Source organism: Ailuropoda melanoleuca, chromosome 14 (genome assembly GCF_002007445.2).
Source record: "Ailuropoda melanoleuca isolate Jingjing chromosome 14, ASM200744v2, whole genome shotgun sequence".
Classification (NCBI taxonomy): domain Eukaryota; kingdom Metazoa; phylum Chordata; class Mammalia; order Carnivora; family Ursidae; genus Ailuropoda; species Ailuropoda melanoleuca.
In genome coordinates this window covers 27,370,766-27,395,945 of record NC_048231.1, presented here as the reverse complement: position 1 = coordinate 27,395,945, position 25,180 = coordinate 27,370,766, and the positions used below count along the sequence as shown (strand labels likewise).

The following is a 25,180-nucleotide window of genomic DNA, read 5'->3' as shown; positions in this document are numbered from 1 at the left end:
GTGTGGGAAGAACCAATGTGGAGAAGAATGAAGCAAAGAACGCTGCTTTTTATTTTTAAATTTTCTATGCTATTTGATGAGTTTCTAATCTATCAACAAGCATTACAAAGATGTTTTTCCAAATTTTCTATGGTAAACATATTTCATAGATAAAATATTTTATTTAAATGTTTTTATACAACATATACAAAATAGGGAAAACCAAGGGAAATCCGCGCCTAGACACATCGTAGTGAAACTGCAGAACATCAAAGACAAAGAGAAGATCTTGAAAGCAGCCAGAGAAAGGACAGATCACCTACAAAGGAACACAGACAATTAGAATGACAGAAGTCCACTCAACGATAAGGGAAGCCAGAAGACAATGGAATAATACATACAAGGTGTTGAGAACAAATAACTGCTGTTATACAACAAAATTACTGCACAACAACTAGGAGGGAAAAAACACAATGATAAACAGACTCTTGGCAAATTTAGAGCAACAGACCTATTCTTAAAGAAACTGCTAAAGAATACACTTCAAAAATACTTCAAAACATCGGAAGATGATGATCCTCAAACAACATTCAAGATTTGAGAACAAAAACTGACAAACATGTAGGTAAAATCAGGATAAACAATGCCTAGGTAAAATCAGGATAAACAATGCCTGGGTAAAATAATAATGGTGCCCAACTTATGCATTTAAAAAATGACTAAAATGAAACACTGGAAACATAATGTAAGCCAGGAAGGTAAAGACTGGAGTTCAGGTATTCTACAGTTCATTTACTTTGGAAAGGGGGTCAGAACATTAACTTCTGGAATATGCAATTAAATTTGCTGGTAAAATTTCAGTGCTAACCAATGAATGAACAGAAATGGAATGTTTGAACTAGTAAAACAAAAAAACGCAGAGCTGATGCAGTCAAAAATAGTAACTAATGAATCTTAAAGACAAAAGAGGAGAAAAAAAATAAGGCCAATATGAATCAAAAATGAAGGGTGCCTAGATGGCTCAGTCGGGTTAAGCATCTGCCTTCAGCTCAGGTCATGATCCCAGGGTCCTGGGATTGAGCCTGCATCAGGCTCCCGCCACTCCCCCTGCTTCTGTTCTCTCTCTCTCTCTCAAATAAATAAATAAATAAATAAAATCTTGGTCAAAAAAAAAAAAAAGATGACAGAAACCAGTCCAACTACTTCTAAAATTCTAGGAAGTATGAATGGCTTAAACTTTCCAATAACAGGCAAATTCAGACTGGGTTAAAAAAAAAAACAACAATCTAGGGCCGCCTTGGTGGTTCAGTCGGTTAAGGGTCTGACTTTTGTTTTCGGCTCAGGTCATGATCTGTGTCCTGAGATCAAGCCCCACATCAGGTTCCACACTCAGCACAGAGTCTGCTTGTCCCTCTTCCTCTGCTCCTCCCTCCACTCCTCTCTCTGGAATAAATAAAATTTTTACAAAACAAAAACAACAATCTAGCTTTATAACATTTAGGAGATATATTTGCCTAAAGCATTAAAGGTCAGAGAAGACATGGAAAACAAATACTGATAGAAGTAAAGAGAAATTAAGATAAATTTGTCATCGTAATGAACAATCTCAAGGCCTCTCAATTATTAAGTCAAGGAAACCAAAAACTCAGTAAGGTCAAGATTAGAACAATGTAACCAAAGAGCTTTATCTACTCAATGCAAAATTCTCAATCCAACAATTATAGCCCACTTTCTTCCAAAATGCACATGGAAGATGTGCCAAATTAATGTCTTAAGTCTTAACAATTTTCAAAAAATATGCATTACACAGATCACACTGATACAATGCGATCAAGTCAAGAGTACATAATAAAAGAGTAAAAGACAAAAATCCTCCGTATACTATAAACTACAAACATTTCTAAATAACTCATGGGTCAAAGATGAAGATCATAATAGGAATTAAAGACACTTAGATTGATAATGAAAGCACTATATATCAAAATTTGTAATATGCAACAAAAATGGCACCTCAAGAGAAATTTACAGCTTAAATGTTTACATTTGAAAAGACAAGCAGCGATAAATTATTAAAATATAGGTGGATATATTTAAAATAAGAACAAAAACCAATGAAACAGAAAACCAAGACATCAGAGGAGAATCAATAAAGCCATAATTACTGTTGTTAAGTCTTTGAACGCATGAAGCAAAATAAACTTCTGGTGACAGACTAATTCAAGACAGTAAGAGAAATAGCATGAATACTGAGGTGGGTAGGCTAATAAAAATACAGAGACCAGAAGATGAAAAAACACTAACAACTCATGCCAATACGTGTGTATATTTAGATTTTTAAAAATATGTCACAAGGCTGTAAAACAGTAAGCACAGTAATTAATCGCTGTTTGCGGAATGTCACTTTGCACTTACAAATAAACCACTTCAGTAAGAGTAGTAAGTCCTCATCAGATGTACTTGATTACCATTTCAAATTTTTAATCTTTTACTTTAAAACAAAATAGAGAACCACACAAAACAGTAGTTTAATGAATTTTATAAGACAAAACATCCTTACAGCCACCATTCAGGTCAAGATAACAGAACTGTGCCAACCACCCCAGAAACCTTTCCATATATGCTCCAACTCAATCAGTCCTCTCCTAAAGTAACCACGCATGCCTTTCAGAGTAACCTAAAATTTCTCTGTGGCAACTCAAGTGTGCATCTCTAGACACTACAGTTTAACCCTGCATCTTGTTATTTTGTCTTTCAATCTAGAATTCTCAGGCTGTTTGACCTATATGGAGTCCCAGAAACTGTTCCTTGCCTGTTGTGCACATTCAACCAACCAACATATTCCTCATATTCCATGTGCCTGTTGCAAATGACAACCAACCAACATATTCCTCAGGCCTCTGTACTTCCTGCAAGTTGACTGTTGGATCAGATTCTTGATAACCCAGGTTCAAATCCTCTGGCAAGACTAAGGTAGTTTTGTTTTTTTGGTGCAAAAATGGTGATTTTATTAAAGCACAGGGACAGGACCTATGGGCAGAAAGAGCTGCTGCCAAGACTAAGGTAGTTTTTATTCTTTCATCTGGAAGCATGAAATGGCTGTTTTTCACTTTTTTAGTAGCCATTAATCATCAGTGCCTAGATTAATTCACTGAATTGAGGGGGTAAAAAAACCAACAAGCTATAATTCTATCATTTTGTTTTCACTTATTAGCCCAAGGAATTAAAAAAAAAATGCTTTTCCTAGGGGTTCCTAGCTGGCTCAGGCTGAAGAATCCAACTCTTGATCTCAGGGTCATGAGTTCAAGCTCCATGTTGGGCACAGTTTACTTTAAAATAAACAAAAAAAAGCTCTCCTCATCGACTATATAAAGGATTGTAAATGTCTATTTTAGGTTGTAGCTATTCAACTCTGGATGTTGTACAAAGAGCAGCCATAGACAATATATACATAAAATGTACAAGGCTTGGTCCAATAAAACTATATTTACAAAAGCAGATGTTAACTCCTATACTATTTGGTTATAGGGATATCATTCTTGAATGGAAAGACAGCATAAATGCTCAATAATTTTATTTATCTAGTTTTCAAGACAATGAATTAGTATCTATTATCCTCCAGAAGATGACCAATTAAGGATTTACTTTTAAAAAATATGAAATCATGCAGGTGCCTGGGTAGTTCAGTCCATTAAGCATCTGCCTTCGGCTCAAGTCATGATCCCAGGGCTCTGAGATAGAGTTCCATCGGGATCCCTGCTCAGCAGGGAGTCTGCTTCTCCCTCTACCCCTCCCACCTGCTCGTGCTCTCAATAAATAAATAAAATCTTTTAAAAAATATATGAAATCATGGATTTAAACCTGTTTGATGGGCTTCAATACATTGCAATTCTTACCCTTACTGAAGCTCAAATGCTTTCCAGTTGCTCTTCCCAAATTGGCCCACTTACACTTTCTAATTAGTACCTATTGGTTGCTTTGGAATTTTCCTGTTCTTATGTCCATCATTTATTGGATTTGCACATAATGCTAACATGGCAAAATGCACAATACATTTTTTTAAAGAGGGAACAAAGAGACAAATATAGAACGTAATCGTTAAGGCCTCATGAAACTAATAAATTTGAAATGAACCTGGAACAGTTTCAAGGACACAGTTAAGGAGAAATGAAAAAAACGTATGCCAGCATTAGAAAAGTATAAGTCAGAAACAACATAATGAGCATTCAGTCTTGGTGGGGTTTCTTAATTTAGACCTCAATAGAAGAGAAAAAGATGGAACCGAGCACCTTTCTTGATAGGAACAAAAGAGGTCTGAGAACAGTGGAGAATGACTGGGCAGGCCCAGAGACCAGATATCCAAACTGCCTAAGGGCCAAGCCAATGGCATCAATCCCAGACAATGCAAGAGGTGGAAACAGTGTAATGCTCTCAAGAAGTCACATGATCAGAGTCACACTTTAGACAGAAGTGGTGTTTGTACTGGAGATGGGGTTAGTGGGGGTTGAGAGAAAGGAAGCAGAAAGATCAGCTTGAGGCTAACTGCAGTCTGCCAGCAACAAAAGAATAAAGTAGAGCCACTGGGACAACTGGCCAGGTCAAAGAAAGGATGCTAAGGGAGATTTAAAGGTGCAATTCCCAGTTCAAGAGAACAGGGGTAGGATTAGCAAAAAGAAGAAAAAAATGCAGGTATCTAATCTCTAAGAAGAAACGTTCTTAGGACCAGCAAAATACTGGTAATTTTTAAGGTTAGGTAACTGAGTTCATGGGAATTCACTGCACTATTCTTCCCACTTTTAAGAACATTAAAAATTTCTACAATAAAAAGACATTTAAGATTCTGAAATGTGTAGGTTTAGACTTTCCTCATGGTCCCTTCTCATTCTATTTTTGGGCCTAACGAGCACTTTTCTCACAGAACTAACATTTCACAAACACCCACTGGCAAATGTTTAATGCCTCATGAAAAAAAGTGTAATAGAGAATGACATATTACTTAAATTATTACCTTGGCTTTTTTCTATATTATCTCCCTTTGTTTCCTCTTCTTTAATGGGGGTACTTATTCTGGGGGTCCTGCTTTGCCCCTGTACCATTTCTGCCAGCAATTCTTCTTGAGAAGTTCGAGTTCTGGGAGCAACTGGAAGTGTCTGTTTCTGTGAGACTTTTTAAAAGGAAAAAAGATGGGAAATGCAGATGCAGTAATACGTCAAAACTGAGCAGTGAATATGTCCTATGGAACATAAATGCCTCGAGTTTAGAACATATGAAAAATTTGAAACAGTTCACAGGTAACACCTTTTTTCTTACAATATTCCAGAGAGACAGAGACCTGACTTCATCTATACATTTTAAACCACATGCCCTAAATATAATGCCACACATTTGTATTCATTTTTAACCAAATGTAGTTTAAACTTTGCTTTATGATCATGTAACAACTTCAAATTATAATTTACATAATACAGGTCAAGAATGAACTTCAATGCTATTTTTCAAAACTACTTGGGGAATCTCCCACTATTGCATGGGGATCCTGGGTGGCTCAGTCGGTTAAGCATCTGACTCTTTGATTTTGGGATGGGTCATGGTCCCAGGGTCCTGGGATTGAGTCCCACATAGGGGCTCCTTGCTCAGCCAGGAGCCTGTGTCTCCCTCTCCCTCTCCCCTCTTCCCCTGCTCATGTTCTCTCTCTCTCAAATAAATACGATCTTTAAAAAAAAACCAAAAACAAACACTCAATATTGTGGAAAGGCAAAGAAATGAAATGTAAATAGATTAGGTCTAGTTTTGGCCCTTACCTGATAATCCTAATATGCCAAAACCTCTTTATGTTCAAGGTTAGTTAGAAATGAGAAGCAAGAGGACCGATATCTATGAGGTTCAAAAGCTGATAACTTACAATTTACTTCACTTTAGGAAAAACACTAAAAGAACAGTCATCAAATCCATAGCAAAAATAAAATAATTTTTAGAGTGGGCAATCATCAGTGGGCAAGCAACAGAAAATTTTACACACTGGCTTCAGCACATAGGGCAGAGTATAGAATTTATGGCAATATGGCACCCATCAGTTTGCATTTCAGAACAAGCTTTCTGTAAGGTCAGATTATACGTGACTTATCTCCTTTGTTTTAAAAACATGCAAAAACTTTATATTCTCTCATTAAATAATTTAGCACTGCCGCTAGGACTGGGGCAGGAACATCACAAATGAGTCAATTCTCTGCCTTATATTCCATTAATGGGTTCTACTGAAAGCAAAGAAGCCAATCTGCTCACGCACCAGCCCAATTTTTCTAACTCTGACCTCTTAACATCCAACTGTGCTCCCTTTTATAGATCACAAATTTCTATCAATTGCTGACTTCAATGCCATGAATATGAAAGTCCCACCTTTATCAAAACTCCCTATAAAAATTTATTACATATTTCACACACACTAGAAAGAGGGAATAAAAGACATTACACAGTTGCTCAAGGAACTAAATTACACTGGCAGCTGGAAGTTTCTCGAAGTGAACTCCTTTTAGAACCGTTCTTCTCTGAACCTGTCCTTGGTCCTGACATCTGGCAAGTGTCTTTATTACACCACAACTTGGGAAGCAATCAATTCTAGCTTCCTCAAGAGTTAGAAAACTCACTTAATGTAAACATAATACATTTAAATTACCTGTAGAATAGTTAGTTGTTTTTGTTACAGATTCTTGAGCTTCAGATATAGCCTTCAAAATTAGATTCTTGTTAGCTTGTTTAGAAGGTGGAAGTGAAGGTCTAAAAAAGTTAAAAGTATTTTGATTAAATTTTAAATTTGAGTTCTTTACATGCTAACCATCCATTAGGCCCTTACTACAGCCTTCGCTTAGGTTCTGTACTGACTAGTTGTAGTTTTTAGAAAATTTCAACTAGATTGCAACCTTTTAACTTTTTAAATAATGAATCTGGATCACCCCCTCCCCCTACCGTATTAGTTTTTAGTATTCTCTGCAATCTTCTCCAATTTTAAACAATTTCTTTCATTAATCTGTTTCTCAAAAACCAATAGAAAAGTCTTACATACTATTAAAATTTAATTTTCATGATATCTTCTTCAAGAAACCCGGAAGATTCCATCAGGCAATTAAAGATTAATTTACAGACAATGGTCGAGGTACCTCCTTTCAGGTTTTGCTGGCACTGACACACTGCTGGAGATGCTTCCTGTACGAGACCCACAATCATCATCTTCCTCCTCCTCTTCTCCATCATGATTGAATTTTTTTACTTTAACAACTGAACTTACCACAGGCAACTTTCTCTTCCGAAAGTTTTCTTCCTGCAATCAGATAAATTTACGCTTACCTAGTCTCAGAAAAAAACAAAGTTCTACCACAATATTTTTGTTTTCCAAGAAAAAGCCAATCATATCAAGAGTTCACAAGTTATTTCCTGGTTTCTGACAAAAATATAAATATTATCCCTAAAAGCCAGCCAGTCATTAGCTAAAACAAAAACTAGTGCTTTACTTTCATTTATAAACAGCAGCATACAGCACTGTTCAGGAAACTAATAAAATGGAATTACTTGGTTGTTTACTATTTATTGCCATGGAAAATCTAAAACTGACCTAAAATTCCCCCAAAATTATAAGGTTAGGTTACAGTTATATCAAATGTTGGCATTCCAGGAAAGTAAACAAGATATAAAATATCTGTAGAAGCCAGTCATGGAGAGGAAAATCTAGTGTAGTCTGTTGAGTAGCACAGAAATCAGTTTAAAGTAAACTTGCAGTATGTGTTTAGTTATTTCACATACACTCAGTATTAAGAAATGCCAACTTTCAGCCTAAGAAGCCAGAATTTAAAAGTATATGCAGGTGGGGCGCCTGGGTGGCACAGCGGTTAAGCATCTGCCTTCGGCTCAGGGCATGATCCCGGCGTTATGGGATCGAGCCCCACATCAGGCTCCTCCGCTATGAGCCTGCTTCTTCCTCTCCCACTCCCCCTGCTTGTGTTCCCTCTCTCGCTGGCTGTCTCTACCTCTGTTGAATAAATAAAATCTTTAAAATAAAATAAAACAAAAGTATATGCAGGGGCGCCTGGCTGCATCAGTTAGTAGAGCATGTGACTCTTGATCTCAGGGTCGTGAGTTCAAGCCCCATGATGGGTATGCAGCCCACTTAAATTTTAATAACAGAATTTTTAAAAATTTTTTTAAAAAAAGTATATACAAACCTCAATACTCATTTTTTCTGAGTTGTTTCTGAAGAAGGGACTGTAAGTCTCTTCTAAGCTGTTAAGCACTTCCGGTTCACACAAACGTCCTGTTTCATATACTCGGCTGTTCTGTATATCAGGTTGCTTGGCAGCATGAATACTGTTTTGCTGTGGCTGAAATTGCAACCTGTTTAAATGAGCACCACTATCTGCATTTCGACTTGCCGGTGGTCGATAAATTTCAATAGAAGGGCGAGAAGAACCATACGTAAGTGTCACTGTAGGTTTTTTCTGAGATAAGGGATTTTCCTGCACAAAATTGAGGTCTTCATCAATGAGATCATCTGGTTCTGGCTTAATATCAATCACATCTTCAGAGGGTGCTGGCTCTCTCAGAGGCTTCACAGTTGACATTAATCGGGTTGCAGCTCCATCATCATAAGTCTGTCTATTTTAAAAAACACACACACACAAAATTATAACCAACTTAGAGCAGTATCTTTGAATCTTCAAATATCTGCTTAAATTTTAAATAAGAAAATTTAGATACTCCCTTTATGTATTCCATTAAAAACTACTTTAGGGGTGCCTGGGCGGCACAGCGGTTAAGCGTCTGCCTTCGGCTCAGGGCGTGATCCCAGCGTTATGGGATCGAGCCCCACCATCAGGCTCCTCTGCTGTGAGCCTGCTTCTTCCTCTCCCACTCCCCCTGCTTGTGTTCCCTCTCTCACTGGCTGTCTCTATCCCATAAATAAATAAAAAATCTTAAAAAAAAAAAACTACTTTAAAATTACTTTCTTTTTTAAAACTTTGATTTACTATATTTGAGGTAAAAGATAATCATACATAGGTCTTATAATTATCTTAATAAAAAAAATCACTCACAACTACCTCATTATTTCCAAAAATTTCTGAAAACAAAAATTTAAAGATCTAAAAACTAATGTCAAGGTCACATACACATACCCACCTACCCACAGCAGGTCTACACAGGACTCTTACCTGACAGTAGTGGTCTTCTGCTCCTGTGAACTAGCAGAAACTCTGGAATCTCTTTTCTCAGGTCTAGTGCTAGCAACAGCAAGAGGGGGCACCGCAGCTTCATGCCTTCTCTCATCTCCCCGACTGAAACAGCTCTTGTTTGAAGACACATTGTTATCAAAGATGTTAGTATCAGAAGACTTAAGACTGGAAGGGTCTGGAAAGAGAAACACATGGTCCTTTTAAGCTGTTTTTATTAATTTGAACCTTTCCCCTCTTCATCACCAATTTAAAAGCAATATGTGTTCTTCCACAACATTCTTAATGGCTGAATGCTACTCCACAAGTAGTTAATATAATAATTAATTCAATTTACTACTACCGAACTTTTAAGTAATTCTCAATTATAAAATATTAAAACATCCTTGGGGTGCCTGGGTAGCTCAGTCAGTAGAGCTACAAGACTTGTGATTTCGGCTCAGGTCATAATCTCATGGCAGTGGGATCGAGCCTCACGTCAGGCTCTGTGCTTAATTAGTACAGCATCTGCTTGAGATCCTCTCCCTCCCTCTACACTCCCCCATTCTCGTGCATGCACACTCTCTTTTTCAAATAAATAAATATTTAAAACTAAATAAATCAATAAAATATTAAAACATCCTTGAAGCTAAAACACTGCATTTACAATTATTTCCTTATGATATATTGCAGTTTCCCTTCCCTTGTTTAAATTATCTTTAAGTTATGTTAAATTTATTGTTCTTGAATTCATAATTCATGTGCTTCCTAAGAAGTTGAAGAAACTATTATTTTCAAATTTATGAAATTTTTTCCAAAGCAGTATAAATGGCCTTAGAAAAAAAACATTAGGATGCCTGAGTAGCTCAGTCGGTTAAGTGTCTGCCTTCGGCTCGGTTCATGATCCCAGGGTCCTGAGATCGAGCCCCACGTGGCTCCCTCTCTCCCTCTGTGGCTCCCCCTGCTCATTCTCTCTCTCTGGCTCTTTCTCTCAAATAAATAAATAAATAAATTTTAAAAAAAAAAAAGGGAAGAAAACATTAGGGGGCCCCAGAAGCCTCAGTCTGTTAAGCGTCTGCTTTCGGCTCAGGTCATGATCCCAGAGTCCTATGATCGAGCCCCTGGAGTCAGCTTCTCCTTCTGTCCCTCTCCCTCTGCCCCTCTCCCTAGCTTGTGCTCTTGCTCTCTCTCAAATAAATAAAATCGTAAAAAAAAAAAAAAGCTATAGTAAATTCCAAACGTTTTAATGAATCTTACCAGTTGTAACAGAGCGAAGTTTATCTAACACACCATGAAGCCTAAAAGAAAAAAAACCAAAAATATTAAAGCTTCCTTCAATCAAGAAAGATTTTATTTCAACTATCACTTGAAATTTGAGGACATTAGAGAATCTATCTTCAAATATAAATATTGATAAATGGTATTAAATGGAATTTAATGGAAAAATAGTATCCAAGTTAAAGAAATGCCACATTTTTAAAAAAGGCTTACATGAATACTATAGAAGCAAATCAAAAATGGTATTTTTTCATCATTACTTTCAACATCTATCTCCCGTACAAATAAGGGCAAAGATCTACAAAGAATATAATTTTGTTTTATAAGAACTAAAGATTCCGTGTAGCTTATGGTAAAAGATAAAATATCACAGATACATAATATAGCTTATTATTATAATTATTGAAATAGAGTTTATTTATATGGTTTCTGGAACAGCTTAATTCTGAGGGGTGAAAAAAACGTGTAAAAAATCTCTAAACATACCACTTCACTACTAATGCTGTAAACAAGCACAGGCCACAACCTCGCTTATAATATAGCCTATTTTAGTACTTATGTGCAAAGCAAATTTGCCTTACAATCCTTTCCAAGAAGCCATACCTCCTGAAAATACCAGAAATGTCTATATCATTATGTTTCACCCAGAACCCAGTCACATGCTGCTGTCCCCTTGGACACAATTATTGCAGGGCTCCAAACAATCTAACAGTCCATTTCAGGCTGGTGTCAATGAACACTTTACCAGGGAAATAAAGTGCCCAGAGACACCATAATTTGCATCAGTACGCACTAAGGAAGTTATGGCAAGATGAGAAAACGGAATTTGATTTTAAATTCAAATTCATTTAGTCTTTTACCTAAGAAATTTGTCCCAAGCAGTCCATCAAGTTATCTAAGAAAGGATCTCTAGGTCAATCCTTCATAGTATACAGCAGGACTCAAACCCAAAGTGATACCAAGGTTGAACCAAAAGTCATAAAACATGTATATGAAACAAAACAAATACTTAAAGTACAGAACAGTTTAAAAAAAAAAAAGAAAGAAAAAAAAAAAGGTACTCATGATAACTTCTCCAGTCAAAAGTGCCACGGTCTGTCTCTCTTTTTTGGTAAATTCTGGGGACTAAGGGTAATGAGTGGGTTAGGGCACCCACGTGCCATAGCTGGATGTACCAAAAAAATATAAGGATCAACCACTGCATTGAATGTCATACAAAACTGTTTAATATAAACATACAGAATTCTGTGTGGAATTTCAAGAAAATTTCACAAGACTTGCAAGGCATATAGCAGCCCACAGGGGCAAAAACACGTTCAAGATAAACTTTGGTTTAAAGGCAAGAAATTAACCAGTTTCATACCCCTCTTTAATGCCTCCTATTACCTCACCCAGTCTCTTGCCATTCAATGTAAGCAGGGCACTCTGCTCACTCAACTTTTGCTCCATTATCAACTTGTGCTGTAACTGGTGGTTCCCAGAGTGAGGGCGCTTATAGGAGTGCTTCCTGATCTATTCTCAGCCACATCATTACCCTCCCCCCCTCACTCTACCTCGAACCTGCCTTCTTAAATTGAATCTTAGACTTTTAGTCAGTATTCCCCAACTAAAGGCAATATTTGGTTTGAAAAAGAACACTGAAAATTATAACATGAATTTATATTTGAACATAAAATTGTCTTTTTAAATTCCGTTCAAAAACTTTGCCCCCTAAAGGTTAGAGAAAGCAATTTAGGAAGTCAACCCAGCCCCCAAAACACATGGGGGAAAGGAGTAAGATGAAAAAGTTTACAAAAGACACATAATAACTACAGTTAATAGAGACTAAGGACTTGCTATGGGCCAGGCACAGCTACAAGTACATGTATTGTTTCATTTAATCTTTATAACAGTCTATACTATAAAGGGGATTTATTAATCCCATTTTACAAATGGAAAAACCAAGGCAGATCCAGGATTCAACCTCGGGAGTCTGGCTCCAGAAGCTGAGCTCTCATGGCTCACTACCTGCCTCTCCACAGTGAATCTGACTCTCCTGGCAAGAACCTCTTTTCAGACAGAATACCTACTCTGACTTGTGCCAAACTTTGGTCTAAGGGGTAAAAATTCAGAAACATACCATACGGTGAATCGAATTGTGTTGTTCCCTAGAAACAGGGACAGGTCCTCTGTCATTTGGTCCTGACTTTTCTTGTTGGCCACCATCACCATAATGTAATCAGGAAGTTCTTCATCTAGTTAAAAGGAAAAGTATATAAAAACTTTTTTATGTTTTCCTCAATATTGTTTTCTACTTAAAAGTTAATGTACTTGAAAATATAGCTCTAAAAATTAGTACCTCAGCTCTACTAGAATTATGTTGGACAAGAAAGTATAGTTTTTTTCCCTCTTCATTACATAGGTATTTCAATTATTAGAAGGATGGGAATTAGGAATAACTAACAAATACTTATAAAACTAGATATTCTGAATTACAGTATCAAACTTGAGAGTATACTTATATCCTTTTTATCTTTTTAATAATTCTCACCAGTTTCAGAGAAGCTTCCGGAAAGCTAATGGACGTTCCTCAAGAATAACTGAGCTTTGCCTAGTTTTGTAAAGTTTATGTTTCAAAATTATATTCATTTCTCAAGAGAACATCTCTATCCTCAGTAAAGGCATATTCCTATTATATCAGGGTAACGAATTTGCACCAACAGCAAATAAACTAAAACCACCCAAAAACTCTACATCATTTTAAAAATATAATCTTAAATTTAAATAATTTCAACTTCAATCACTGTTTTATCCTCATATGCTAACACAGTGATTACAAAGGTGAGGTCTAGGACCAAAAACAACAAAAACAAAACCACCACAGTAAGAAGATAAGGAAGCAAAAGCCATTTATCAAGAATTCTAATCCCCACCAAAAAAATTCCTTCAGATTTCTTCAATACCTTAAAGAGTTCTATTTCTAAGTAGGCAGAAAAGTTCATTTCAAAAGTACTATTAGGCAGAAAAAGAAGAACTATCAGACATTTGTTTCAAGGAGAATTATCAAAAGTCCAGTTCAAGAAAAGCACAAATATACTCAGAAAGCCCAATCTACAAATGGAAAGAGAAATCTAAATTTTTTACTACTCTAATAGTATGAAAATACAATTTACCTATTCATGTCACTGGATATTTAGATCTCTTACAATTTTACACTAACAAAAAAAAATGTTGCAAAGAAATTTTAGTAAGTCTAGGTGGCAACCCTGCCTGAACATTACAATTATCTGAAGAGTTAAAAAAAAAAAAAAAAAGAAAGAAAATCCAGGTGCTATGGGCTATGCAAGCCATTCTGTTTCACATCTTGAGAGACCTAGAAAATGGTAATATTTATACTGTGCAATGGAGTAGAGAGAGAAAATCACTCATAGATAGTCAAAGTAAACCAGCCATTTCTGCCTCACCAAACATACCCAGCCACCCCAAGTGCTAAGAAAAATCAAATCTCAACAGACCGAAGTTTCCCCAACTTCCAGTATAATAATGTGCAGGTAACACTAGGTGGTAAGCAGCTCCTGTAGAGGAGAGGTTCTCAAATTTAGCTGCACATTAGAATCTGTTGGGGAGCTTTAAATAATCTGCTTAAGACCAAGATGCACCCCAATTAAATTAGAATATTGGACAGGAAGATCAGGACATCAGCGCTTATTTATTTTATTGAAGTATAATTAACATACAATATTATACTAGTTTCAGGTGTACAACGTAGTGATTGGACATTCTATATGTTACTCAATGCTCACCACAGTAAGTGCAGTCACCATCTGTCACCATACAATGTTATTACAAAATTGATTATACTCCCTGTGCTATACTTTTCATCTGTGACTTATTTTATAATTAGGTATTTCCACCTCTTAATCCCCTTTATCTAGTTCACCCATTCCTCACCTATCTTCTCTGGCAACCACCAATTTGTTCTGTGTATCTAAGAGTCTGGGCTGGTTTAAATTAGTTTTGTTTTTTATTTTACTTTTTATTCAAGACATCTCTACACATGTGGGGCTTGAACTCATGACCCTGAGATCAAGAGTCACGTGCTCTACCGACTTAACCAGCCAGGTGCCCATTTTGTTTTTTAGATTCCACATGTAAGAAAATCATGGTATTTGTCTTTCTGTGTGACTTATTTCACTTAGCATAATACCCTCGAAGTCCCTCCATGTTGCTATAAATGGCAAGATCTTATTGTTTTCATGGCTGAGTAATATTCCATTATAGACATACACACATGTATATATATCATATCTTCCTCATGCAGTCATCTATCATTGGGCACTTGGGCTGCTTCCATATCTTGGCTATTATAAATAATGCTGCAATATAACATAGAGGAGCAGGTTATCTTTTCGAATCAGTGGTTTTGTTTTTTTTTTTTTTGGGTAAATACCCAACAGTGCAATTACTGGATATGGTAATTCTAGTTTTTTTTTTTTTTAAGATTTTATTTATTTATTTGACACAGAGAGAGAGTACAAGCAGGGGGAGCGTCATGGAGAGGGAGAAGCAGGCTCCCGCTGTGCAGAAAGCCCGACACGGGGCTCGACCCCAGGATCATGACCTAAGCCAAAGGCAGATACTCAACTGACTGAGCCACCCAGGCACCCCTATTTTTAATTTTTTGAGGAACCTCCATAGTGGCTGTACCAATTTGCATTCCAACCAACGGAATGAGGGTCCCTTTTTCTCTACATCCTTGCCGAGTTCTTGTCTCTTTGATTCCAGCCATTTTGACAGATGTATAGTGATATATGTGGTTCTGATTTACATTTCCCTCATGATTAGTTATGTTAGCATCTTTTCCTGTGTCTGTTGGCCATCTGTATGTCTTCTTTGGAAAAAATGTCTGTTCAGCTTCTCTACCCATTTTTTAAATGGACTTCTTTTTTTTTTTTTGGTGTTGAGTTGTGCAAGTTTTTTATACATTTTGGATATGAATCCTTTGTAAGATGTATCATTTGCAGATATCTTATCTTCTCCCATTTAGTAGGCTTTCTGTTTTGTTGGAGAAATCTGAATATTTAATGAAATCGTGCAATATGATGTGAGGCAATATAAGTGAGAACAAGAAGCCATTCGTTTATTTTCTTTGTAGAGTATCAAAAGGTTCCCGCTGTTTCTGGCAATTGTAGTAAATATGCCTGGTAGCTTGTTTATGCAAAGTGTACCTACCTACTATGGACTATCATTGGTAACCCAGGAAAGGTCAACAAAAAAAGTTAGAAGCTTTGCCAGCCTTCACAGATTTTCTTCCTCACAATATCAATGATGAAAATGTGCTTTCCTGGGCGCCTGGGTGGCTCAGTTGGTTAAGTGTCTGCCTTCAGCTCAGGTCACAATCCCAGGGTTCTGGGACCAAGTCCAGCATCGGGCTCCCTGCTCAGCAAGAAGCCTGCTTTTCCCTCTGCCTCTGCCTGCCACTCACCCTGCTGGTGCGCATGCTGTCAAAGAAATAAATAAAAACTTAAAAAAAAAAAAAAAAGGAAGAAGAAAATGTGTTTTCCTATTAACTTGCATTTTCTAACATTCTATGTTAAATCAGTGGCTGCTCCAGTACAGGGTCAAGGCAGGGAAAGGTGGGAAGGAGGGATAAAAGGAGCCCCAGGGAACTTCTGGGAGTAATGAATACGTTCTTTAGTCTGATCACTGTGTGTATTCATCAAGACTTACCGAATTATACACTTTAAATACACACAGCTTAATATACCAGTATTAATATACCAATTATATCTCAAAGCCATCGGAAATTCATATACTGTTTTCTCAGTACACAAAACAGAAAATAAGAATCTAATAAAAATTAATGTGTTCACAATACATTTCCATAGAATTCAGATTTCTCAAATTTATTTGATATCTATACTGGGGGAAAAGTGAGTGTTTTGGAGGTTTATGCAAGGTCAGGGTTCTAAAATGTGAATGAAATTGTCAACTATACTCAAAAAATTTTTTTAAATAAAAAATAACATGTGAATGAAAGACTGCTCTGAACCATAATTGCCTTCCCACTGAAGTACTCCATTTAAAAAAAAACACACAAATGAGAAGTTATCACTCTGAAGAGTTGTTTGCCTGGTTCCCACCCAATACTTTGAAAATAGATACTCAAATATTTATTAAATAATTATTGCTTCCATAACTTTAAAGGTTTCCAGAACTTTTTCTTACACAAAGAAAGGGATTAGAAAATCATCCTTTCCAGAAGGGCAATGATGTATAAACAAACAATTAGGTAGCTAATTGTAAACCTAAATTCATAATATATATTTTTGTTTCAAACAGAGTAATTGTAACCTCTGTTTTTCTACTTAAACAACGCTTACCTTAAAAAAAAAAATCAGACTCTCTGGTAGGCCACTGGGACATCACAAATACTAAGTCTCTGCCCTTAAGAAATGTCCAGTCAAGAAACAGACACAAGCTGGAAGCCATGCTAATGTGTGGATCACTGGAACAGATTTCAGTGGAGTTCTAGAGGAGCACACAGGAGTGACTCCTATGCCTTTGTTACCATCAAGGACAGAGAAGACCTGAGTTCTTTGGTCTTAAGTCGGCTACTGACCAGCTCTACTACTCCCAAGACTCCATTTTGTGGGTGTGTTTACTTTTATTTATTTATTTGACAGAGAGCGAGTGTGCACATGCACTCACAAACGGGGAGCGGCAGGGAGAGGGAGAAGCAGGCTTCCCACTGAGCAGGGAGCCTGACACTGGGCTCAATCCCAGAACCCTTGAATCATGACCTGAGCCAAAGGCAGACGATTAACTGACTGAGCCACCCAGGCGCCCCTCCATTTTTTAGTTGTAAAAGAAGTAATACTACCTGCCATTCCCACTTAGCACTGCATTCATGAACAAATGGAACTATATGAAAATATTCTAAAAATGAAACTATTTTTATTTTTAAAACTTTATATTTTTACTACTATTACATTTCATATTGAACATTAATCTTATAAACCAGGTTTTTAATAGGCTCAAACCCTTGGTTTGAGATTTTTGAGAAATGATAGAAATCAGTAAGATTGAACTTAAGACTCTTAACATGTGTCTGTGTTTTCATGTGCTAGAACCAAGGAAGTTTACACTAGAGGTTTTCTGTAGATTTCTTTTTGAACCAAAACAAGTTCCTGACACAGCTGTTATCAAGTGAACAACTAAAAGAATAAATCAATTCTGGTTCAGCTTCATCTTTACTTCTGAGCCTCAATTTTCTTTTCTTTTTTTTTTAAAGATTTTTTATTTATTTATTCGACAGAGATAGAGACAGCCAGCGAGAGAGGGAACACAAGCAGGGGGGAGTGGGAGAGGAAGAAACAGGCTCCTAGCAGAGGAGCCTGATGTGGGGCTCGATCCCATAACGCCGGGATCACGCCCTGAGCTGAAGGCAGACGCTTAACCGCTGTGCCACCCAGGCGCCCCTGAGCCTCAATTTTCTTACCTGTTAAAGACTTAGAACGATCTTGACAAGTAATTTATTAAATGTGCCCAGCGTGTGCTAAATTAGTAATTCTCAAACTTGTTTGAGAATTCTCAGGTTCGCTTTATGCTTTTAAGTTACTGATGACCCAGGGTAGGTGGGTCAGTTAAGCTTCCGACTCTTAATTTCGGCTCAGGTCATGATCTCAGAGTCCTTAGATCGAGCCCCTTATCAGACTCCATGCTGAATGCACGGGATTCTTTCCTGCCTCTGCTCCTTTCCCAGCTCACACAAGCTTGCTCTCTCTCAAAATAAATAAATAAAATCTTAAAAAATATTGATGACCCCAAAGAACTTTTATTTATGTGAACAACTATTGATAATTACCATACTAGAAAAACAGAGCATTTAAAAGTCTTACTTAAAATAACATACCTATCACGTTAATAAACTCATTTATATTACGTTTTTATAAAAAATAACTAAGTTTTCCAAAAAGTTAACATAAAAAGTTATATTTTTATCAATTTCTTAATATCTGGTTTTTAAAAAGACAGCTGGACTGCTGCATTTCTGCTTCTGCATTTAACCTGTTATGATATGTTGCTTCTGCATTTAACCTGTTATGATATGTTGCTCTAATTGAAGAATATGAAGAAAATCTGGCCTCACAAATACAGTTGGAAAAGAAAGTATAGCTGACTCTTAAACATAAATTTGAATTGACTGGGTCCAATTCTACCTGGATTTTTTTTTTGGATACATGTATCAGAAATGTATGTTCTCTTCCCTTATGACTTTAGTAATATTTTCTTTTCTCTAGCTTACATTAAGACTACAGTATAGAATACATATAACATACAAAATATGTGTTAACAGACTTTATGTTACCAGCAACACTTCTGATCAACAGTAGGCTATTGGTAGGTTAATTCGGAGGGGAGTCAAAAGTTATACTCATATTTTCAACTGTGCCAGGAGAGGGAAATGTCCAGCAGCTCTAACCCCTAAGCTGTTCAGGGGTCAACTGAATTTAAAAGCCTTTTTAGGTAATGTGGATATTCTTCTGTGATACTACACCAAAACTCAACAAGTGGTAATTTCTTAAAGGTTAGCAGCAATATGGAAACTAAAATTCTATCAATTGCCTTTTTGTGCCTTGTTACATTAAAATCCATTGATCATCCTTCACTTTTAATGAATCCTTTTCCCTTGCACAATTTGGTAACATCACGCATTGATCATTTGAAAAAATACTGGTTCAGGGAGCTACATAAATCACTGACATGTTGATACAATTCATTACAAGATACAAAAGAATCATTTGTTAATATCATCATCAAGAAATTCATTTAAGTACTAGAAGTTTTCAAGTTCATGAAAGCAGACACTTTCAAACTTCTAATTTTCATTTGAAAGCTCAACTTTTGTCGTTGGTAACAAAACGTATCAGTTCTTTTCCTCTGTCCACTTTCACGAAAACGTCTGCCAAATACCCAAGTGTGTGCCTAGCTTGTCAGCGTTAAGAGATAAAAATAACGTTCCATAAAAATGGTGGCTAACTCAATCACACAAATAGTTTCCCTTCAGACAAACCAACCTGTTTTAAGACAGAAGAAGTAAGTACTTCATGAGTAATTGCTATTTTCTCACATCACAGATTTAAAAGATGTAGTCAAAGGCCAAGACTTAAAAAAATTTTTACTGCTTCACTAATTATATTAAGTGAAACTGGCTTTTTTGGGGCGCCCAGGTGGCTCAGTAGTTAAGCGTCTGCCTTCAGCTCAGGGCATGATCCCAGCGTTCTGGGATCGAGCCCCCCATCAGGCTCCTCCACTGGAAGCCTGCTTCTTCCTCTCCCACTCCCCCTGCTTGTGTTCCCTCTCTCGCTGGCTATCTCTATCTCTGTCAAATAAATAAATAAAATCCTTAAAAAAAAAAAAAAAGTGAAACTGGCTTTTTAAAAAAATTCCCAGTGGAAGGGTGATAGGATTTCTCATAGAGTTTGGCGTGAGATCTCCATTCAGCGCAAGGTACCAGCAGTTTAACTCACCATTGCTTTTGCACAATCCAAATGTCAGCACAGTAAAAATAGCAAGCACCCTTTCAATATTCATATGAAAATAGTTTTGACTTCAGAGACCCTTGGCATCTCTCACATCTTGAGACCCACCTTCGTAAATGGTAGCTGTTATTTTTATGGAAGGCACCTGCTTTGGAGCCAAACAAACCCAAAACTCAATCCACGAAGCGTTGCTCAAGTAAGCACTCAAAGCCTCAGTTTCCTTACTTGTACAAGAAGGGGTATTATCACTTACCTTCCAGTGTCCTCCTGGATATTATCATGACCTAACGCATAAACAATGGTTAAGCACCGAGCCTGACCCAAAGTAAACGATCAAATTATAAATCTTAAAAGCATAAAAAGAGGGGCGCCTGGGTGGCACGGCGGTTAAGCGTCTGCCTTCGGCTCAGGGCGTGATCCCGGAGTCCTGGGATCGAGCCCCACATCAGGCTTCTCCGCCATGAGCCTNAGCCTGCTTCTTCCTCTCCCACTCCCCCTGCTTGTGTTCCCTCTCTCGCTGGCTGTCTCTATCTCTGTCAAATAAATAAATAAAATCTTAAAAAAAAAAAAGCATAAAAAGAAACACATTACTGTGGGTGTTAAAGAGAAAAAGGGACAGGAAAAAAGAAAAAGATCTGAAAATAAAACTCACTGAACCGCTACAGCAGCAAATGCCAGAAAACATCCATATGCAAAATAACAGTTCTGAAACAAGATCAAGAGGAAAGCAAAGAGAATAGGAAAAACAGTAAGAATCAGATAAACATTATGGAAATTAGGACAGAGCCTCAACAGAGGAGGCTAAACAATCTTAAAAGGACCATATTAAAAAAGCGGTGGCGGGGGGCATATAGAGCTTTCTAGAAAAGACGGTAAAAAAAAAAAAAAGTAAATTTGAAAGTAAAACGGGGTCTCTCCAAAGTCCAAAGTACGAAGGGAAAAAAATGCATTCACTAAAATTCAATTAGCAGCAAAATCTAAATTCTATTACGCTGACAACAACAAAACTTACCAACATAAGCTCCTAATTCTTGCAATTTCCCCTTAATGGCACTCTGAGGGAAGAAGAGAAAGGCAAACGTGCGTGTGAGAAAGGCGGAAAACCGCCCGGCTCCGTAACGCAGAGGCAACTAGGCAGCGGCGCGCACCTCCCGCCCCCACGACGCCCAGGTGGGGGCGGGGAGGCGCTTGGGCCCCCTCCGCAGCTCCGCCGCCGCAGCCGCCAGCGCCGGTCGCGGCCGCGCGATCTACGTGACCCGCCCCCACCGGCCCGGGGCGCCAGGGCGAGCAGAGTCGAGCGCGCCTGCGCTTGCGCCTGCGCGCACGGGCCCGCGGAGTCTGTACTCGGGCGACCTCTGCTGGCGGCAAGGAGAGCAGCGGCAGGAGAATGCCCTCGGTTTCACTGGGCCCCTCCTCTCACCTGGAGAGCTCTCCCCTTTCCTCGCCCCCACTTACTCATTATACCCTCTTTGGAAAACAAAGGTGAATTAAACGCAGCGGAAAGATCCCTGGCTTTGGTGTGATATCTGAGTTAGAATCCAGCTTTTACCTGCTTTTAGTGTGATAATGGTCTAGATAATTTAAACCTTTGAGCCCTTAGTTTTCCTACCTGTAAAATAGACTGCCTCCTAGCGGTTGCATTATAATTACACTTGGAGGGGAATGACTAGCGCCTCAGAACCAATTAATCATAGTCCTCTTTTTTTCTTTTTTAAAAGATTTTATTTGTTTATTTATTTATTTATTTGAGAGAAAGAGAGCAGGGGGAGGGGCAGAAGGAGAGAGAGAGAGAGAATCTCAAGTCAACTCCACTGGAGAGGGGGGGTGCATGGAGCTTGATCCCACCACCCAGAGTTCACCACCTGAGTGGAAATCAAGAGCTGACTGCCTTAACCAAGTGAGTCACCCAAGCACCCGAATCACAGTCCTTTCTAATGATTCCACAAGTACTGCTTCCCTTCGGTCTGGTTCTGCCTTTCTCTCCCTTCCCCCCCCGGGGGGGGGGTCCTCTCCATGGCCCTTCCCCAAGATCTACAGTCATTCTCCTGCTCCTTCCTTTCTGAAACCCTTCCTTTAGAGAATTCTATTATTCCTTGGATTTCATCTGTCATCTCTGTGCTGAGAATAACCGAATTTTCCGTCAGCCCTGGCTTTTCCCCTAAACCCCACTCCCAAATTCCAGATGACTTCAGGCATTTGTATTTCCCCCAAATTCAGCACATCAAAACTTATGTCTTCATTATCTTTCCCATCCCCCACTCAGATTGGTTTCTATTTCTGACGTCCCTTTTTCTATCAATAACAGCTTAATTCTCCTTGTCCATGATCACAAAATCTTGGAATAAGCAGAGAGGTCTCCCTTCTCCCCATATCCACTAAATCTGGAAGTGGTCCCTATTAGCTATCTATTGCTGAATAACAATGACCACATACTAAATTTAGTAGCTTAAAACACAGGCATTTATCATCTCATGGTTTTCATGAGTCAGGAATCTGAGCACAGCTTAACTGAGTCTTCTGGTCAGGCTCTCACAAGGCCTCTGTTGGGGTGTCTGTCATGTACCGTGTTCTCATCTGGAGGCTTGACAGAGGAAAACTCCACTTTTAAGCTCATTGGTGTTGTTAGCAGAATTAATTCCCTTGCAACTTTATGAGGGAGGGCCCCAGCTTTTTCCTAGCTGTTTGTCTTGAGGCCACCCTCAGGCCATAGAGGTTGCCCACAGTTCCCTGCCATGTGCTTCTTCAACATGGCTACTTACTTAAGTTCTCCAAGACAGTCTCTCAGCTCTGGGAAGGCCCAGTTCCTCTTCTTCTGGGGTCTCACTCTATTTGGTAACTCAGGGCCACCCAGGGCCTGACCCCAGAATCAAGTGCTTTAGGGGCTAATTACATCTGCAAAATCACCCTCCCCCCCTCTTATTTTTGCCAGCTTCATTAACTAAAAGCAAGTCACAGGTGCTACTCACACTCAGGGGGAGGGGATCATACAGGGTGTGAACAGCAGGGGCAGGAATCATGGGGCCACATAGGGTCTGTCAGCCATATGGCCCTTTATCTTATATAATCATTTTTTTCTTCTGAATTCCTATAACATCTATGTGGGAGCTACTAGTATGACACTTAGTACACCCTCTGTAATATTAATTGTGTGTGTGTCCTCTCTAACAAAATTACAAACTCCTGTAGTTCTGCATTTCTGCAAAATTTCTTTCAGGATGCTAGACACATAGGAAGCACTTATGAAATATTTGTAGGTTAAAATAAATTACCCAAATTAACAAAAGCATTCCTCATGGATTAATCCAACAATCACCCCCTCATTCAACATTGATGAGAAGCAGCGGGGCAAAGTGACTGAGAACAAGGACACCGGGGCCAGACTGTCTGGGTTTGAATCCCAGCCTGGCTACTCCCTCCAAAACGTTAGGCAAGTTGCTTAGCCTCTCTGTGCCTCAGTTTCCTCACCTGTGACATTTGTATGATAGCAGTTTCTCCTTCCTAGGGTTATGAGGATGAAATAAATTAATATTTGGGAAGCATTTTAAACTGCCCTTGGCTCAGAGCAGCACTGTTTGTTGATTAAAAATTAAATGCCTTCTCAGAGCCAGACACTGTGCTGGGAGCCAGAGCGCAAAGATGAGCAAGACTGCGTCCCTGCTTTCATGACACAATCCGAAACACAATACATTACTTCTATTTCTTTACCCACCATTTCAGAGCTAAGAATGAAAACACAGGTTTTTGTATCTATTACCGATTACAAAATCCTCCGTCCATATTTAGATATACTGAAAGAACACTTTACAGAGAATTGAAAATGTTTTCATTAAAATGTATTTGGAACAGGGAAACTTTTATTAAACTGTATTCAAGGGGCACCTGGGTGGCTCAGTCAGTGAAGCGTCTGCGTTCAGCTCAGGTCATGATCCCAGAGTCTGGGAATCGAGCCCTCAGAGCCCACAGCAGGGAGACTGCTTCTCCCTCTCCTTCTGCACCCCCCCCACACCTTGTGCTCTCTCTCTCAAATAAATAACTCCTTAAAAAAATATATTCAAGAAATGGTTAGCTTTCAGAGCAACACATTTAAAACTATGGAAGAAGAGATTTGCCAGCTGCTTAAGAATGCACACATTTATAATAATGAAGAAGATTAAAAGAAATGCTTTTACTTAAAAAAAAAAAGTGGGGGGAGCACCTGGCTGGCTCAGTCAGCAGAACATGTGATTCTTGATCTCTGGGTTGTCAGTTCAAGCCCCACATTGGACCTAGAGCTCACTTAAAAAAAAAAAATTCACTCCCTCTGCCCCCTCCTCATGCTCTCTCTTCTGGCTTGTGCTCTCTCTCCCTCTCTCTCTTCTCAAATAAATAAAATCTTAAAAAAAAAAAAAAAAGAATGCACACATTCAGACCTCAGGAGGAGTTACAGCGTCTGGATCACAGGGGGTGACCCTCTAAACTCATGGTGGTCAGTGGTCCAACACTGTTCAAGGTGTTTCCTGGAAGATGTGACTTCATAAACATGACATCCAGGGGAAGATGATCATGATAATGACCAGAGAAACCATTAAAGGAACTAAGGGTATTTAGCTTGAAAAAGACTAAGCTAGACCGAGAGAATTCTTTTCTGGCATGGAAGGGCTCTCCAGCTCAGGAGGAATGACCTACATTGCTATAGGGGATAGAATGAGAACTATTTCCACAAACCACTATGCAGGCTAGGAGGGTTCTGAGTTGTCTTTTAAAGAGAGAAGACAACTAAAAAGAGCATTAGTTTTGAAGTCACAGGGGCCTGAGCCCAACCCCATAGAGCTCTGAATCCTCTAGCATTGGCCTCCTCGCATCTCAGGCCTCCTCTCAGGGCAGCCTTCCAGCTGGACGTTGCTCGTGCACATCCTTGCAAGCCTGTATATGTGTGTATGCGGGGAGGGGGGCAGTAGGGAGCAGAGGTAGGGTTTGGGGGTGGTTTCCTTCAGCCTGGAATGCTTTTCTCTTCTTTTCCTTGAGTTCTTAGTGAGCTTTTTTGTTTGTCCTTTCAGATTCAGCGAGAAGCTGATCACAGTGATAAACCAGATACCACTACCCCCCTTAAAATATATTCTCATTAATATATTCCCTTACAATAATATATATGCATATATATAGTACTGAAATTTGTGTGTGTGTGTTTGTGTGTGCGCTCACGCGCCTAAATCTTTGAGGACAGAGCCA

The 25,180-nt window shown here is 38.5% G+C and overlaps 1 protein-coding gene across 10 annotated transcripts in view; it reads right to left on the bottom strand.

The window, feature by feature from the left end:
• ZC3H14 (zinc finger CCCH-type containing 14) overlaps nucleotides 1-21,134 on the bottom strand; it is a 47,443-nt gene extending 26,309 nt beyond the window's left edge. For 8 of the 10 annotated variants that reach the window (XM_011225851.3, XM_019800395.2, XM_011225848.3 and 5 more), the window contains exons 1-8: nucleotides 20,985-21,134; nucleotides 12,568-12,682; nucleotides 10,428-10,468; nucleotides 9,174-9,369; nucleotides 8,190-8,619; nucleotides 7,131-7,291; nucleotides 6,650-6,750; nucleotides 4,985-5,140 (exon numbers count right to left, since the gene is read on the bottom strand). In XM_011225851.3, the coding sequence (XP_011224153.1) occupies nucleotides 4,985-5,140; nucleotides 6,650-6,750; nucleotides 7,131-7,291; nucleotides 8,190-8,619; nucleotides 9,174-9,369; nucleotides 10,428-10,468; nucleotides 12,568-12,659 (1,177 nt within the window). In that variant the 5' untranslated portion in view covers nucleotides 12,660-12,682; nucleotides 20,985-21,134. The remainder of the gene's footprint in view (nucleotides 1-4,984; nucleotides 5,141-6,649; nucleotides 6,751-7,130; nucleotides 7,292-8,189; nucleotides 8,620-9,173; nucleotides 9,370-10,427; nucleotides 10,469-12,567; nucleotides 12,683-20,984) is intronic. The other 2 variants (XM_011225849.3, XM_034643396.1) reach the window with 1 other exon arrangement.
• Between the last annotated feature and the right edge of the window lie 4,046 nt (nucleotides 21,135-25,180).